We start from the raw sequence: 17,382 nt of genomic DNA, 5'->3' as shown, positions 1-17,382 counted from the left end.
AGCGCAGCTGGGGCTTCCTTGCGCTCGGTTACTGCCCTGGCATGTATGGAGCACACCATTTGCAGAAAACAAAAGACAGGTAAGCTTAAGCCCATGAGGACCTCAAAATCGGGGCAGAGGCGATTCCAATCCATTAAAGTATAGTTTATAGAGGATACTGGAAGAAGGGCAGAGTGTGTTAGAGAAATGTAAGATGTCTTCCTGGAGAATTGGGAGTAGGTTTGCAAGCCACCAGCTCAGCTCTTCAGCACTGCCCTCCCTCTGATTTGGCATGAGAAGGAATCACAGATAAATGTATCCACCACCCCCTCCACACAGCACACACATCCCAGCCTAAACTCTGGCAAGCATTTCCAGATTCCTCCAGCTCACCACATTTAGGAGAACATTAAAAACAGCACCGTGGTTTTTAATAACTTTCTGGGTAGAGACTCTATGGGTGCAATGTGCTCTGGCCTCCCTCAGATACCCAACTGCAGACCCAGGCTCTGTCCGTCTCTCCGACAACCAAGGCCATCTCCTGATTCAAATTTAGTTTTTGTTGTTGTTTCTTTCTTTCTTTTCCAACTCACAATTCTGAACAGCGGCAAGATAGCCAGACAAGGTAAGAGCACTGTTTCCTCCAAAGACCAATATTTAATGTTTCCATGTGAAAGGGGGAAATGTCAGAGGCAAATAAAATAAAATAAATCCTCCTGCTGCTTTCTCTCCCTGACCAAATGGAATGTGACAATTTCCATGTGATGCATTCATGGACGCAGAGAATGTGGCCTTCAAATATAGACCTGCTCAAAGGGCAGGGATGGATCCATGTTGAGCACGGCCTTTGGCATACCTGGGGTGAGCCAGAGCTATCAAATGGCGGCCGCCACTCCTGAGTGACATTTAATTTCTGAGTGGCATTTCTCTGGCGAGGCCTCCACTCCAGTCCCAGGAGCTAAACAAAGAAAGAAAGCTACACATGTGGCTGTGAGAAACCGTGGCTCTGGCGAAAGAGGCGCACTAATGTTCGCTTGATCCCACCTGCAATTTTTCTGGTTCCCAAGGAAAGCCGAGCTAGGATTTCTGGTAAGTTCATAAGTTAATGTTAATTTTCAAATTCCTGACCCTCTGCCCTCACAGTCCCTGCTTCACCAGATGAAGGAAAACACACTTAAGCAGAGATTGGGGGGGGGTGTTACAGGAAAAACAAGAAAAACACTGAAAAATCTTTTCATCAGTCACCTTTCTCTTCCAACCACCGGCCCCAGCCGTTCAAGCAGTGTGACTCTGGCAGCCGGCTCCTTACCTCTGAGCAGCTACGGTCGCGGCAGCATCTAGAGCAAAATGTCTCATCACGTTCTCCTCCAAATACTTCTGCTCCCACTTAGTCATATCGGCTTCCAGGGCCAGGATCCTCTCCTCCTTCTCACGAAGGAGCTCCATTAACGCCGTGGCATTGTATTCGGAAACATTGGTGGGCTGAGAGTTGCCCTGGCGCTGGTTGGGGAGATGTGGAGACCCCTCAAGTTAGTGACAGAACCGTGGTGGCCGAGTCCCACTGGAAGAGCCCGCATTCTTGGAGAGGATTACTGTCCCAGCCACTTCAGTTTGGATTCTGATCCAGAAGCAAGGGAAATTCAGATTTCCTCCTAAGGCAACGGGACTCTCTACCTTGGGCTCGAATAGGAGACTCCTTTGATCAGGAGAGAAGCTTGCCATATCCAACTGTCATGCTGCTCAGGAAGTGGATCGGTGGTTGAAATAATCACTATCCCTGCCTGCCACAACAGAAATGGACATTAAAAATCTAAGATTTGGGCCCTACCTTGCCCCTGGCTTGTTGTATGGCCTTAAGTGAGTCATGCAACCTTTTCCGAGTCTTGATTTTCTCCCATCTAAAAATGAGGAGGGGTAAGGGGCACGTGGGTGGCTCAGGCAGTTAAGTGTCTGCCTTCGGCTCAGGTCATGATCTCAGGGTCCTGGGATCTAGCCCCGCATCCAGCTCTCTGCTCAGCGGGGAGCCTACTTCTCCTTCTTCCTCTGCCTGCCACTCCCCCTGATTGTGCATGCTCTCTCTATCAAATAGACCTTTAAGAAAATTAAATAAATAAATAAATAAAAATGAGGAGGAGCATGGCCAGAAGATTCTAAAGACCACATCCAATTCTAAAATGTCTAGGAGTCTATTTGCACAGCATCTTCACTTCTTACAGGGTCTACTGTTATCTGAAGATAAAAGGCGCAAGATAATCGGCATTAAGGATTTTGCTGGGACAGGAAGCAAAGGACGCCAACTTCGTCTTTACCATTAGGAGGCAGTCTGGAAGTAAGGTCGGGTGGGACAAAAAACTGAACGAGGAGCAAAAGTGTGGTTTTTCTCTTCACGTCAGACACCAAATGAAACACAACCAACCAGGCATGATCTCATTTTCTTTAAGTTCTCTATACCTGCTGAATCCTGAGGGACTCCAGTTCCCTCTCCAGCCGTGTCCGCAGACGATGCTCCAACTGCTCGCGTTTTTCACATGCCGCCTGGAGCTGTACAAGGGCTTGCTGCATCTTCTCCACCTTATCTACATACACCTGCTTCTTTTTCAGCTGAAATTCCAGGGTGGGAAAGGTGCAATGCGGGAACAAAAGAGAACAATGGGGTCAGTGATGGCGCTCCCAAATCCAGCCTTGTGTTTAGATCTCTTTCTGTCCAGGTCCAAAAAAAGAATGAATGGCAACAAGGTCCTTCGTGATGAGTGGTATGCTGCCTTGTATTTAGCATACAGAGAATGTGATGAGGAAGAGGAATTAGCAGCTCCCTTTTATTTTTGCTTCTTTCCCCATCTCTCTGTCTTCCACAGACCTAGTTCCATCAATAGAGCCTGTCTTAGATGGCAAGCTTTTAAAATTATTAAAATAATAATCCTGATGGGAAGGTTCTCACCTCTGCTCCTCTTCTCTCTACACTGGAATACTCTGGGGGCAGCAATGTCTTACTTTGGTCATTACAGTAGAGAAATTCTAAAAAAAATAAAATGGGGGGCTCTCCAGGGAGAAAACCTTAATTTGGTATGGAAAGGAAACCCATCCACCCCACCCCCCTCTTATAGGTGTCTCCTCTCCAAGTGACAGAGAACGGGTGCTGAAGGTACAAGGAAGCCAGAATTGTCTTTTTGAAGTCTGTGGTCCTTGTAATTATCCAATATGGTCACCGCTGCTCTCTTGGACAGTTTCTCCTTCTCAAAAGTGAAGCTACCATACAATGGTTTAAGAGTTTTTAATCTCCTCATTGACTAGCACTGCCCTACTAGATATTTATTAAAAGAACACAGGTTAATTGCAATTTCTGCCTCAGTCATGAGCCTGAGTTGATAACAGTGGGCCATAATGTCTCAATTTTATTCTGGGACCCTTAAAGATATCTAAAGACTTCAACTAATGAATCGAACCTAAGACTAAATGAGTCAAACATGATTCTTCCTCTTTCCAAGCCTATGAACTATAACTAAAAGCAAAGGGGGAAGCAGGTTAGGACTAAGAAATTGCGTTCTTTGTACCCTTGTAATTCATAAGCTAAATCCTGGCTCCATTGGAATGGAGGGATGAGGAGGATCTCAGGGCTCTTTACAGAAGGCATATACCTCGTCAACACTTAAGAAGACAGCGTAAGTGCAGCCTTCCCAGCTTGTTAGTCAATGAGGAGGTTCTGCTTTTCATCATATTGGCGGGGTGCCTCTCTTGCTAATAAAATCAACCCATGGACTCTTTCTCAAGCAGAAATTCCTCCAAGCTAGTCACATCTGTCATTATCATTTTCATGGAAGCTGAGGATAAGGATACTTTGACTATTAAGATCCAAATCAAAATATTATTGATAGCCTTGTCAAAAGGAAATTGAAGAATTCAGCTCAACTCTAACTTTTCAACAAACTTCCAAGCCCTTGAGCTACCTAGGCAGATCGTTGCAACGTTAGAAGTTACCTACCCTTCCAGCCTTGCCCACCCCCATTTAGCTGGGGCCAAGCCAGCAGGACCAACCCAACTCCCCCATTGTAGAAACCAGGTAACTTCATAATGGTAATGAGTCCAAATCACTGCTGTCTAGAATGTCCAGTCAGACAGCAAAATCATGTGCTGAACTGTCCTTGTCTTACATCTGCCTTCTCCCCAAATCAGAATTGCTAAACTTTATCTAGGTTGCAAAAAAACCTAGCTTATATTTTCCTACCAGACGTGTGGTATGCTTTGCCTAAGTGACTGAGGAAAGAAAACTTGAAAAATTTTTTTCCTATACTTTCTTGACATTTCATTTCATTCCAAGACCTAGTTCAATTAAGCCTTGTAAACCAGTTGAGGTGAGTTGGAAGTCTACACATTTTTATCCACTAGACCTTTCCCTAGGAAATAAAACAAACAATAATCACCATTCTTTCTCTTTCTCTCAGTAAGCTTAACACTTTTCTTTCCTGGGATGGGTGACTATTTGTAACTGCACTGACTAGGACAATGAAGACTGTTAGGCCATGGATGTCTCTGCCTTCCTATTTGCTAAGCTTTGAATAATTGGAGAGCAGGGAATATTCTCTATCTTCACCTTTTGGGTTCTATAATCCTCATGAGCTATTTAAAGTTGAATGCATTTATTTGTGAATCACTCTGAAAATCCTAAGGGAGTAGTGCAATGTTAATGCAGAGGATTTTAACTATAATTACTCAGGCTTACAGCAGTTATACTTAAAGGCAATTAAAGTGAGCATGCAGTTCTTGTCTTGATGGTAAAGTACTCTGGTGTAAGCTCAGAGAACTGAAAAAGAAGCAGTCGAGGGCCAGGTGGATATCTCCACGTCCTCCTTTTCTTGAGAAAGGAAACCTTAATATCTTAGCAAAAGCATCTCCAGTGGTAGGAGTCACTGAGCCAACCCTGTGGAAGGGAAAAGCAACAAAGGCCCAGGGACTTTGCTGAGTTGGATGAAGAGAGGCATGCAGGTGAGACAATATCTACAAAGAAGGCCAAGAAAAATCCAATTACGCTTTGTCACTGGGATGATTATACATAAGGTACCAGGACCACTGCTGCTGGCATAATTCTCCTCCTCCGTCTTTTACAAGAAGAATGGGGACAGCTCACCCATAAATACCAGGGTCACCTAGCAAATGCTTAATCTCTAGATAACTTATGATAAAAAAGGACAACTCTAGGATGCTACCAATGCGAGACCCTACAGATGAAATCAACAAGTCAGCTATATTCTATGTTATGTACTCTATGTTTTCTAGATCTCTTATTTATTTATTTATTTATTTATTTATTTATTTATTTAAGGGGGGGCAAAAGGGGAGGGAAAGAGAGAACGTTAAATAGGATCTATGCCTAGCGAGAAGCCCAACACAGGGCTCTATCTCACAACCCTGAGACCATGACCTGAGCCAAAATCAACAGTCAGACGCTCAACTGACTGAGCCACCCAGGCGCCCCTAGATCTCATCTATATTTAGAAAAGAACAAAGGTCTGTATGGTTTATTAATTCCTCTACTATCATTATATGCTTAACTTTTACCTTCCTCATGATAAATCCCTTTTTCTTTTCTGCCTCTCCTCTGTACACTTATCTGCTGTACTAAGCTCATCAAATGTTAGATCAGTAATTAGGACTTTCTGGGGCCCCAACTTCACCTTCCAGTGTCAATGTCAGTGGTTCCTTCTTAGGTAAAGAGAGAGGCCACATGATGAAATGGTTATGGTTATGAGCTTTGGCCTCAGACTGTCTGAGTTCAAATCCTAATTCTCCCACTCACTAGGTATGCAACCTTAGGTAAGACACTTAATCTCTCTGAGCTTCCATTTATTCATTCATCAACAACATGGAGATGATGATGCTATATACCTCTATAAGGATCAAATGAGGTAACACATGAAGTGCTTAGTAGACCGACCAGTACAAAAAGTACTTAGAGTTGTTCTTTTTTAAAGAAAAAGTTAATGCCAAATCACACAGGCTCTAATCCTTTCAACTTTGAACATTCATGCCAGATAGCCTTGATATGGTTTTCATTATTTCAGTAACTCTCATTATCACATCAGTGTCTAAGACAAACCAAATAACAGACAAATAACAACAAAGAGAGAAACAGATTGATAAACACAGAGAATAAACTGGTGGTTGCCAAAGGGGAGAGGAGTGAGAGAATGGGAAAAAGGGATGAAGGGGATTAAGAGGTACAAACTTCCAGTTATAAAATATGTAAGTCATGGGGATGAAAAGCACAGCATAAAGAATGTAGCCAATAATATTGTAATACACTTATCATGGTGAGCATTTTATCACGTAAATAATTGTTGAATCACTGTGTTGTACACCTCCAGCTAATATTATATGTCAACTATACTTAAAGATTAAAAAAAACCTTAAAGACATTAAAAACACAGCCATTTCCTCCTAGGAAGACATATAAAGCTAAGCCTCGGGACACTTGGGTGGCTCAGTCAGTTAGCATCCAACTGTTGATTTCAGCTGGGGTCATAATCTCAGGGTCGTGAGATCGAGCCCCACGTTGGGCTCCACACTGGGCGCAGAGCATGATTAAGACTCTCTCTCTCCCTCTGCCCCCCCCCAAAAAAACAACTAAGTCTCAAAAACTTCATATGACAGAGCTTCAGATATCTTTACAGGACAAGGCCAATCACTGGCGGTACAATTAGAAGCAAGCACTAAGTGGCTGCAAGGATGCCATATTTTCTCCAAATGACCTGATTTTAGGGTCACCTCTACTTTATGAGAAATAAATATTTTACTTATGGTCAAAGGTACTGTTTAAGACGCCATAGGCGAGCTCATTTCCCACCACACCACGCACGTACACACACAATCAGATATTTCTATTTGACAGCAAAATAAAAGGAAAGGAACAAAGTGGCAATCAGGAGACTTGGATTCTAGTCTTAGCTCTGCTATTAATGGTAATATGCTTCCCTGTTTTCGGCCTCCGAGTCCCCATTTGTAAAAAATGAGGAGGGTTTTAGGAGTCAGCCAAGCAAACTGGTCAGTGGCAGGCCGAGTCCATCCATCCCCATCCATGTACATACTGGCTATAGATGCCTTTTGGCTAGAATGGCAGAGCTGAGCAGGCCTATGGTCTACAAAGCTGAAACTATTTACTATCTGGGCCTTTGTAGATAAAATGCCAGACCCTGGAGTGATTTTCAAACTGTTCTGTGGAGTCCTTCAGAGGCCACTATGGTAGGTAAGTTGTATCAGACTATTTCTCTTTCATGTGTTTTATATGTTAGGGTTCTACGTAAAACTTCATTTCCAAAAAAAGATTACTACATATATACCATATTACCTCACTCCGTCATCTTTCATATTTAACTCTTCAGCATGGTTAAATAATTTAAGGTACCTAGGACCCCATGGCATTTCACATCTCATTGCCTTTGGGTATGGCATTCTCTCTCTTAGGAGAGACCACTGACCAGTAGGTTTCAAGAAGCAAAAAAAAAAAAAAAAAAAAGCTAGATAGATGGTCTCAGATGGTCTCTGATAGTCTTTCAAATTTTCACAGGTATTTTATGGATCTGCTCTTTCCCTTTTCACCTTCAACACTGACCAATAACTAAGAAAAGAGGCAAAACAAAATCCTAGAATTCTGTATGGGCACATTCTTGGAGGTAAAAACAAAATGGAAGTTGTGCCTTAGTTTGTGTGTATGTACATACAAAAGACAGAACATATAATGTGTGTACTCGCCACAGGATCCTAGATGATTTGTTTTTCTATGTCTTCAGTATTTATGGAAGTGAATGTTCATTTGAAAAGTTTCTAAAGCCAAGGTAGTGGCTCAGGTCTAGAGACAAGTACCCATGCACCTCTAGGAGAAGCCAAGTAAATCCATCATTTAAACCAAATTCTCTCTGGATATTCAGTGAATTGGGGAAATCATTCCATCCATTCAAATTTTCTTACCAAAGGCCAATTTTCAAAAACTTGTCAAAGTTCCCCTTCCCTTGCTTTCTTTAATTCTATGTTCTCCTAAGGTGGGTCCTTAAATCACTCTTACTTTCTGTCTTGATATCTTAGACCCACCTTCCCTTCCAACCCCATCCCTACCTCTCACTATACCACAAAGCTCTTATCTATGATAGTGTTTTCTTTTGCCTCTATGCCAATGGTTCTTAACTGGGGGCTATTTCTCCCCCAGGGATCATGCAGCAACGTGTGGAGACATTTTTGGTTGTTACAGCTAGGGGTAGTTTGCTACTGGCTTCTAGTAGGTAGAAACCAGGTATACTGCTAAACATCCCACAGTGCCCAAGACAGCCTCTATTACTACCAGTGAAGAATTATCTGGCCTCAAATGCCAGTAATATTGAGGTCGAGAATCCTTGTTCTACACTTCAGCACTACTGGAGATCTCATTCAGGCCACACTTTCAACAAGTGCTTATATTCACATTTTAATGTTATCATACTCTCTTTAGTCACAGACCTCTAGCTGAGTGCAAGATTTCTCAACTCTGACACTTAATGTGTCCCAGACTGCTTTCATCTTTCCCCCAAAGGCTATCCTTTTATAGTTCAGTCATTATCATCACTTACTCTATTTTTCCAGTCTCAAAATCTTGAAATTATTGTTCTCCCCTCTTTCCTCTGTCCACCATACCCAATCTCTCACTGTTTATTTCTATGTGTTAATTCTAACATATCTCATATTCTTTTGTTTCCTTATATTTTCATGGCCTACATAGTTTTTTTTTAAGATTTATTTATTTACTTTAGAGCGAGACAGAGAGCACTAGTGGGAGGGGCAGAGGGAGAGAGAATCTCAAGCAGACTCTGTGCTGAGGGTGGAGCCCAATGTTGGGCTTGATCCTATGACCCTGAGACTATCACCCAAGCCGAAACCAAGAGTCAGACAATCAACCAACTGTGCCACTCAGGCGCCCCTTTGGCCTACTCAGTTTTAAGTCCTAATTTCACAACTAAGTTATTACAATAATAACCTAACAGATCTCCTTACAGAGGGAGTTGCCCTCCCCCATCTACACATAAACACATGCACACACAGACACACGCACGCACAGTCAGTTCATCCCGTATACAGTGGCTATAACAGACTTCTTCAAGTAGTACATTATGGCACTGCTTTATTTAAAAACAAAGCAGTCTACTGCTAGCATATCCATTCCAGTAGTATTGATTAGGTACCTACTATATCCAAGGCACCTTTATACCTCCTCTCTCACTTCTTTAGGCCGGAGATATCTCATCCATATCTCAAGATACTTGACGCTTTTCATTTCATCTCCAGCCTGCTATCACACTGTCCCCTGTCCAGTCTAGACATGGCTCTTAAAAATGGTTTTATCAAAATGTTCCTGCCTCCTACTGCCTTAAAATTCAACCAGGCTTACCTTGCAAATAATCAACCTTTGTATTAGTCTGATCATTCCCCTTTCTTTCTTTTCCTTTTTTCTTTCTTTTTCTTTTTTCTTTCTTTCTTTCTCTCTTTCTTTCTTTCTTTCTTTCTTTCTTTCTTTCTTTCTTTCTTTCTTTCTTTCTTTCCATGTTTTTCATCTCTCCTCACCATATCACTAAACTGCCTAGTTTTTCCTTTATTAATCTTACCTGATCCTGATTGCTGCTTTTCTCAAAAGCCTCTCATAATGTGTACTCTGTTATGTGTCATTGTAAAAGATTTTGTTCATGTGTGGATTCATTCATTCATTCATTCAACAGATATTTACTGAATGCTTATCATATGTCAGGCCCTATTCTACATCTGAGAGCAGTAGTGATGTAATGGGAAGCAAGACAAAGTCCTTGCCCCATTGGACAGCAGTATCCCATAAGCCCCGTAAGGGCAGGGACCTTCTACTCCTTTGCATCTCTCTGAGGTTCTAGTTCTAGTTCATTGTTCACTACCCTCTTGGTGCCCAGTTAATATTAATCAGCTGTCAAATAGCAGAATACAAATGAGCATAGCATAGCTTAGCTATAACACTACAAATATACCAACAATAAACACACTCATTCATCAATGTATTTACTTTGTCTGGCAAGTCAAGGGTTTCCAGTCATTCTGATTCAGAGATAAATTTTTAAAGGGAAATCATAAAGTAGGAAGAGCAGCAGAAAGGCAATCCAATGAAGAATAGGGCAAATACTCTCGAGCTCAATCAATCATATTTTTCCATTGCACTTCTGCAATAATTTGAACCCATTCCCAAGCATTTGGCAGATCTCTTAACCCCCTTCTGACTCAGGAAAATCTGATCCCTGCAAATGAATACCACGTGATGGCATCCCTTCCCTCCCTCCAACAACTGTGGACGTCTTTCACATTTATTTTTTTTTAAAGATGGCTATATGCAAAATTACTTCTCGGGCCCCTAAAGCTACCCATTTATCACAGCCATTTGCAAGGAAGTCATTTAATCATTGGCCTTTTTCATGCATGCACTGGTGGACAAAGCATAGGGTAGGATATTTTGGAGTTAAAAGACCTGGGTTTTGTCCTGGATTTATCACTAACTGTATCATCTGTTTGCACTCTAATTTCCTAATCTCTTAAAAGAAGACAAAACTTGCAAGGTTCATGGTGGGAGATACAATAATAGATTTGGAAATGTTTTTGAAAACTTAAAAAAAAACACGTAGGGGGTAGGGATGAATAGGCAGAACACATAATTTTTAGGGAGTGAAAATACTCTATATGATACCATAATGGTAGATACATGTCATTATACATTTATCCAAGCCCACAGAGGGTAAAACACTAAGACTGAACCCTAATATAAACTATGGACTTCGGATCACTGATGTGTGAACATAGGTTCATCAGTTCATCAGTTGTAACAAATTTGACCTCTCTGGTGGGGGGGTGTTGATAATGGCGGAGGCTGTGCAGGTGCGGAAGCAGGGGGTAGATGGAAAATCTCTGTACTTTCCCTTCTATTTTCCTGGGAACCTAAAACTGCTCTGAAAAAGTGAAGTCTTAACAAATAAGAAAAAAATATAGAGATGGATAGGTAGAGCAGTAGGCTATTATTATTGGCTGGATGAACACCATCATATGCATACACTTCACTGGCTACAAGACACTAAAACTAGTTATACAGAACTAAGTTCAGTGCCATCGAGGACATCCTTCATCATGTTTGATTTTCATCTTCCATTCCATTGCCCCAATTCCACTGACTGTGTCACAGATGTCACAGTTTAAGTGTACTTTCTTTGCTCCACTCCTTTGTACAACTAGTTCATATGCTGCTCCATGACCATTTGGTGATTTCTGTGTGATCTGAGTTAGCCTTACTCAGGAGCCCCTGGCTCCAAGTAAGAGTTCTCTCTGAAGCAATTTGGTAACACTACCCTGGTATTAGCAAGCTGCCTCTGTCCATTGCCAAGAGGCTGTGGTCCACTGGTGGATATTAAAAGAACTGAAGAGTAGAAGCCACCTCTAGAAACTTGCTACCAAGAGAACGGAATTCATTCTAAGGAGGCTAAAGAAATTATACAAGGCCTCCAATTTGGGAATTTAAAAAGTGAAAATCATAGGAAAAACTGAGAAAATCAAGCTCTGGGAGGTCACTCCATCTCTACTTGGGGTGGGGACATAATTTAACATATTGGGTGGAGGAACACCTACTTCAAAAAAAAAAAAATGCTGCCAGGGCGCCTCAGTGGCTCAGTGGGTTAAGCATCCGACTCTTGATTTCAGGTCAGGTCATGATCTCAGGGTCATGAGACTGAGCCCTCTATCGGGCTCTGTGCTGGGCGTGAAGCCTGCTTAAGATTCTTTCTCTCTCTCTACTCCCCCTCAGATCTCTCTCTCTCTAAAAAAAATGCTGCCATAAATATGGGAAATGTCATCCTTAGATGAAATGCCCTTCAAATAAGCCAATAATCCATCAGCAGAACACCCTGGAAGATTCCTGGGTAGATAACATACTTTATCTGAATTCTTATCAACATTTGAAATGCACACGTAATTAGTGCCCTCAGATCTCCCATCCACATTTATAATCCATCATAAGGACTGTGTGAGTTTTACCTACTCACACAATATGCTATTGTTTGGAGACAATTTTGGATGAGACAAAAATATCTATGCCTAGCACATCTTCCTCTAATACTGGGAAAGGAGACTAGTTATGGTAGTATGTGGATAAGCATGACAGCAGAAAACTGTCCATTTCCAAAACCAAAATGACAAATCAAGTAGTGGCAAGGAAATTACAAATAAGAAAAAAATATCAGCCACAAAGGAATAATGGTGGAAATGGAAGGAAACCATATGAATTTTGTTTTGAAGAATCGAGCGGAGTGGCGAAAGGACACTGGGAAAATGCACTGCGACCAAGAGTTATCACTGTGATGTCTAAATCATCACCAGCCACTGCAGTTCAGAAAAGGTTAGCACTTGGGCCCCTCTTCCCTGAATCTCTGTGGCCGTCATTTTAGCCTAAAGCCAAAGAACGAGGCTCACTGGCTTTTTTTGCCAGCCCTCCCACATTCTGCGCTTTCCCTTCCAGGGCACTCTGCTCAGTAAGCAGCCCACCTGCAGCATCTTCCCTCTTTGATCTTGCCAGGGCCTTTTTCCCACCATTCCTGAAACAATTACCCAAGCAGCGGCTCAGCTCTGGATCGTCATAAGACAGTAGCCAGCCAGACGCCTGGGCTGCCTTGAGCCTTGTCAGTGGATATGCCAGGCATCTGTCGAAACTCTCCACTGAGGTCAAATTAGTGGTAGTTGGGGGGAGGTGTTGGGGGAGGTCCCTTTGCATGGGAGAATTCCACGGTTGCTGTGGGACACAGAGTTCTTTTGACTTGGAGTTTAATGAGCCTCCACTTCAATACAACCTACGTGTCCCAAAAGATAAGGGCAAGGATGGAAAGGCACCATTTACCTTGGCTGCTACTTGCTGCATAGGCTGCAGATTGGTGGCAAGATCTGGATGGTAATGTATCATCAAAAAACCAGGTGTCTCCTTTAGTAAAATTACTAGCCCCTTCCAGCAAGATACCTCCCCAGATGTCAACAGAGCAGGGTCCATCAGAGAATCTCTGCTAAGCTTGGAAGAGGAAGTTGTGATTGAAGGAGAAGGTTCTCTGTAAGCCTGAGGCACATTTCTGTATAGAGCTTAGAGCACAGTGAAGAGTATCATGGGGAAGAGACTTAATGGGATTAGAAAAATGAAATGAATTTTAGGAAGAGCATCTAAATGAGGACTTTGTACAGAGAAAGACATAAATACATGCAAGGGTCCTCGGACCATTAAACTAGTCATAATCTTTCCCTGGTCATCTTCTTTTTAATTGAGATATATTTGACATATAACATTATATCAGTTTCAGGTATACAACATAATAGCTCCATATATGTATTGACCCGACATTGCACTTAGTAGGCTAAGAAAATACTCCCTAGACCAACGACTTAATTTGGGGAAGTTTCCCTAAATCTCATTTGCTAAGTAGACTACAGAGGTTTCCCTTGATAGAACTTCTAAGCAAAACTCATGGTACCATTTGTAAGCATAACTAAATTCTCTGTTTATACGAGGCATAGCAAATGTCTGACATAGCCCTCTGTCTTCAAAAATGATTTTATGTGAGCTATCTCCAACAGATAGAGGACTACATTTTCGATTCATGAATACCCTTCTTGATTTAGAGATGTTCACTAATTTTGCGAACATTGAAGACTCCTTACTAGATTAGTTTCAGAGCTACCTTCCGTAATGTTCCATACCTAAAAATTTTACCCCAGATAGAAGAAGCCTAATGGGGGTTGAGTCGCAGCATATGAGCAAAACTTCAGTAACCAATTCCTGTATTTGAGACTAAGGAAAAGGAATGTTTTCCTTTGAATATTATAAAGGAGATAAGGCAAATACCACCCAGGAGCAATCCCAGGTCTGACAGGCTGCTTAAGGCAGAAAAGAAAATAAAAATCAGTGGATTTTTCCTGAGACATGGTTTTAAGCCCCTACATGTGCTAGAGGTGACCAGGCTTGAGAGTCCGGAAGACATTCCCTGAACTCTGCCTTTGCGATTCCATTGGATAGAAGTCTCCCAGCCCGCTCTCTCCATCAAATGTTCCACCTTCTTTAGCAACGACAACTCAAATTTCCCAACAATTAGACTTTGAGCAAAAGTACAAGTTGGACAAGGACTAAAAAATTAACAATAATCGATGAGCTCATTTAAGATATCTGGCCACGAGATGCCATGATTGAATCCTAGCCCAATTTTCAGAAGTTCTTTTTTAAATTGTAAATCTATGTGTTTCAAGGGCAGGGCCCTGGAAAATGACAAAAAATCTCTGGAACGAATGCCCAGAAAAGCCTCAGAAGCCAGAAATATATTTCAGGCAACTGTTGCAGTGAGGGCTGCCCAGTGGGAACTACAAATTAACATCCTCTCCTTAGATGTATATTGTATATTATTTTCATGATTAACAACCAGTTACCACTGAGCCCTAGGACACAGCAAACCAAGATGGTTGTGGGTCTTTGTTCCCACTTATCTCCTACTGGATGGGCACACTTCCTGGAGGGGCCACAGGGCTGTGTATACACCCCAATCTCAAATCACTCTGGACAAGCTTCTCATAGTCTTGTTGAAAAAGAGGGGCTCAACGGGTGAAGCATTTTTTGGTAAATGAAAAGATGCAGGGGTTACTAAATCAGAACAAGCGCCCACATTTTCTCTTTGGGAATGGAACCAAAGGATGATTCAGACAGGGAGACGAGCAGCAAGGTCTAGGGAATGAAGAGTCACGAGATTCCAGTTTTATTCCTGGCTTTACCCAAGACTTGCCATGTGACCACCAGCAAGCTACTTCTCAGCCAGTCTCCCAGTTTTCCCTTCTCTAAAAGAATACAGTCTTATCCTTGTCCTGTAATTTATCCTGTGATCTCCTCACAAAAAGGGGAAGTAAAAGCATAGATGAGGTGTAGCAAAAGGTTAAAGGGTATGCTCCTTAGGTCTGAATACCAGAATTATACAAGTATTCCTGATGTTCAATAAAGCAACTTAGCAGTATTTCTGATGTAGACAGCTGATGAAGCAGGACATTAGCCGGATTTTATGCAACCTGAAGTTTAAGCAAATCAGGTCAAGGACATCATAGGTTAGGTGACATTACCTTCTGGAAATGTATGAACCCACAACCCACAAGCATTTTTTTTTAAAGATTTATTTGTTTGAGAGAGAGCAAGCAGGGGGAGGGGCAGAGGGAGAGGGAGATGGAGTGAATCTCAAGCAGACTCCCTGCTGAGCACTGAGCCCACACAGAACTCCATCTCACAACCCCTGAGATCATGACCTGAGCCGAAATCAGGAGTCAGACACTTAACCGACTGAGCCACCCAGGTGCCCCTCCAACAAGCATTTTAATCCCCACCCCAAAAAGCAAAGCGTATCTGTAAGTCAGGAGATCTCTAGGAACTAGAATCATTCTTACTGAGGAAGAAGAAGCAGGCAATGAATGAAGGTAGGAAAGACAGCTCATACGTAAAAGAGCCACAATGCTGAGGGCTTGGTCACTAAACACTTAGTTTTTGTTTTTGTTTTTTTTTTGGTCCCAAGTTTATAAAGCTTCTAATTTGTTGCAGTGGAGGCTATTTTTTCTCTTAAAACAATTCAAATTTTGGAACAGTTAGTGAGATGTGAAATTTTCTTCACCAAGTTACACTTTGGCTTCAGTTTTTGCTGGAACACACCCATTCCCTGAAGTACAAAACATCGACGAGTTAGTAGTACTTCAATACAATGACAACTGACATGCAAGATTAATTAATGACAGGCCAGCAGCAATATTCCCTCTATTTCACATGAACACAGCTCAGTGTTGCAATCAAGTAACATCTACATCAAGCCTAATCAGATACATATTTATCATATGCTTAGTAGTTTGGGGGCCCCTGTATTTGTCAAAGAAAAACTCCATCCTTGCACACAAAGCAACTGAAAATTTCACCCCACCACGTACCTACATTCCACAACCTAGCCAGGAAGAGCCAGGGCACAGCTCCTGGCCTGCCACAAACTGTAAACTGTCCCTGGGTCCCATCCTGTTCAAGACTGCTTCTATTTCAAAACCAATCTGCAAAATAAATCCTAGGACAAGGGGCATAGCCACCAAAATTCATTTATCTTAATGTTATTTTTGTTTTTTACCTAAGGGGACCAACTTCCCATTGAGTATGTGGAGACAAGAACCATTTTGATGTTAAGATCCTTGGAGTACTTTAAAATATCGGGAATCATCTTTTAGCCCTTCTTAAAAAAAAAAGCCTTAAAGCCCTATAAGGGCAGGAATTAAAAAGTATAGATCTATCACAGGTTTAAGGCAGGGCTAGGTCCATAGTGAGAACGTGAAGGGGGGTGGTTAGTTTATTATATGAATGAGCAAATGGAAATTGCTCCTTGACCTTGGAGATTTTCTATTTTGGAGCCAAAGGAAGGAACTTGCAGAGAAGAGAAAAGAAATCAAAGTCCACTCACATCAGCACAGCTATAACTAGAAGTAGCAGATGGTGGGGCGCCTGGGTGGCTCAGTCAGTTAAGTGTTCGAGTCATGATTTTGGCTCGGGCTGTGAGATGGATCCCAGAGTCAGGCTGCATGCTTCGCGGGGAGCCTGCTTGGGATTCTCTCTCTCCCTCTGCCCCTCCCTCTGCTTGTGTTCTCTCTCACATGTGGTCTCAAATAAATAAATAAATCCTTAGGAAAAAAAAAGAAGTAGCAGATGGTACCTTCTTATTGGGGGATTGAGTCCCCAGTGCCCCTGATCCCTTGATTTCCCTGCTCTTCCCCACCTCAGGCTCATACGCTACTTAAGGAACCTACACATACCTCTTCTTCCAGCTTGACCACCTTGGCCTGGGCGTTACTCAGGGCCTGGTCTCGGATTTCAATGTGTCGTCGTTGGTCCTCATTGGTAGAACGGGCAGTGGCCAGCTCGGCCTCCAGCTTCTCCTTCTCCCTCTGGCTTTCCTTATCTATCAAGACATGAATTATCATTACTGCCATTCTGGAGCTGACTCAAAACCTTACCTGAGCAAAGCTGACAGTCATACCCATTCCTAAACATTGTCTAACACACAGCTAGAAAAACCAGCATACGCAAGATCTGGACTCTCCCACGGGCTCTACCACCAACTTCCTATGTAAATTCAGAAAAGTCACTTAACAATGGTTGTTGTGCAGAAGCCAGGTGAAAAGAGATGTAAAGAATGTGATGAAAAGCACGATGCAAAGAATACACACACATCAGAAGAACAGGTAGGCTTGTCTCTTCAATTTTATTTCCTCAAGTGGTCTTGTATTAGCAAAAGAGCCACTGAGCCCCCCAGAGTTTTCCCTATTATCTCATGACAGCATATTAAATCAATCTAAAAA

At 42.2% G+C, this 17,382-nt stretch overlaps 1 protein-coding gene across 1 annotated transcript in view; it reads right to left on the bottom strand.

Annotated features, from left to right (window-relative positions):
• Nucleotides 1-17,382, bottom strand: part of AMOT (angiomotin) — a 43,276-nt gene that overhangs the window by 10,491 nt on the left and 15,403 nt on the right. Inside the window, exons 5-7 of the mRNA XM_040628981.1 lie at nt 16,837-16,982; nt 2,431-2,580; nt 1,289-1,479 (exon numbers count right to left, since the gene is read on the bottom strand). Of these exons, the coding sequence (XP_040484915.1) occupies nt 1,289-1,479; nt 2,431-2,580; nt 16,837-16,982 (487 nt within the window). The remainder of the gene's footprint in view (nt 1-1,288; nt 1,480-2,430; nt 2,581-16,836; nt 16,983-17,382) is intronic.

The sequence above is a fragment of the Ursus maritimus genome (genome assembly GCF_017311325.1).
Source record: "Ursus maritimus isolate PB19 chromosome X unlocalized genomic scaffold, ASM1731132v1 scaffold_X1, whole genome shotgun sequence".
Lineage (NCBI taxonomy): Eukaryota > Metazoa > Chordata > Mammalia > Carnivora > Ursidae > Ursus > Ursus maritimus.
The sequence above is the reverse complement of the archived record's forward strand: the minus strand, read 5'-3'. Positions and strand labels throughout refer to the sequence as shown.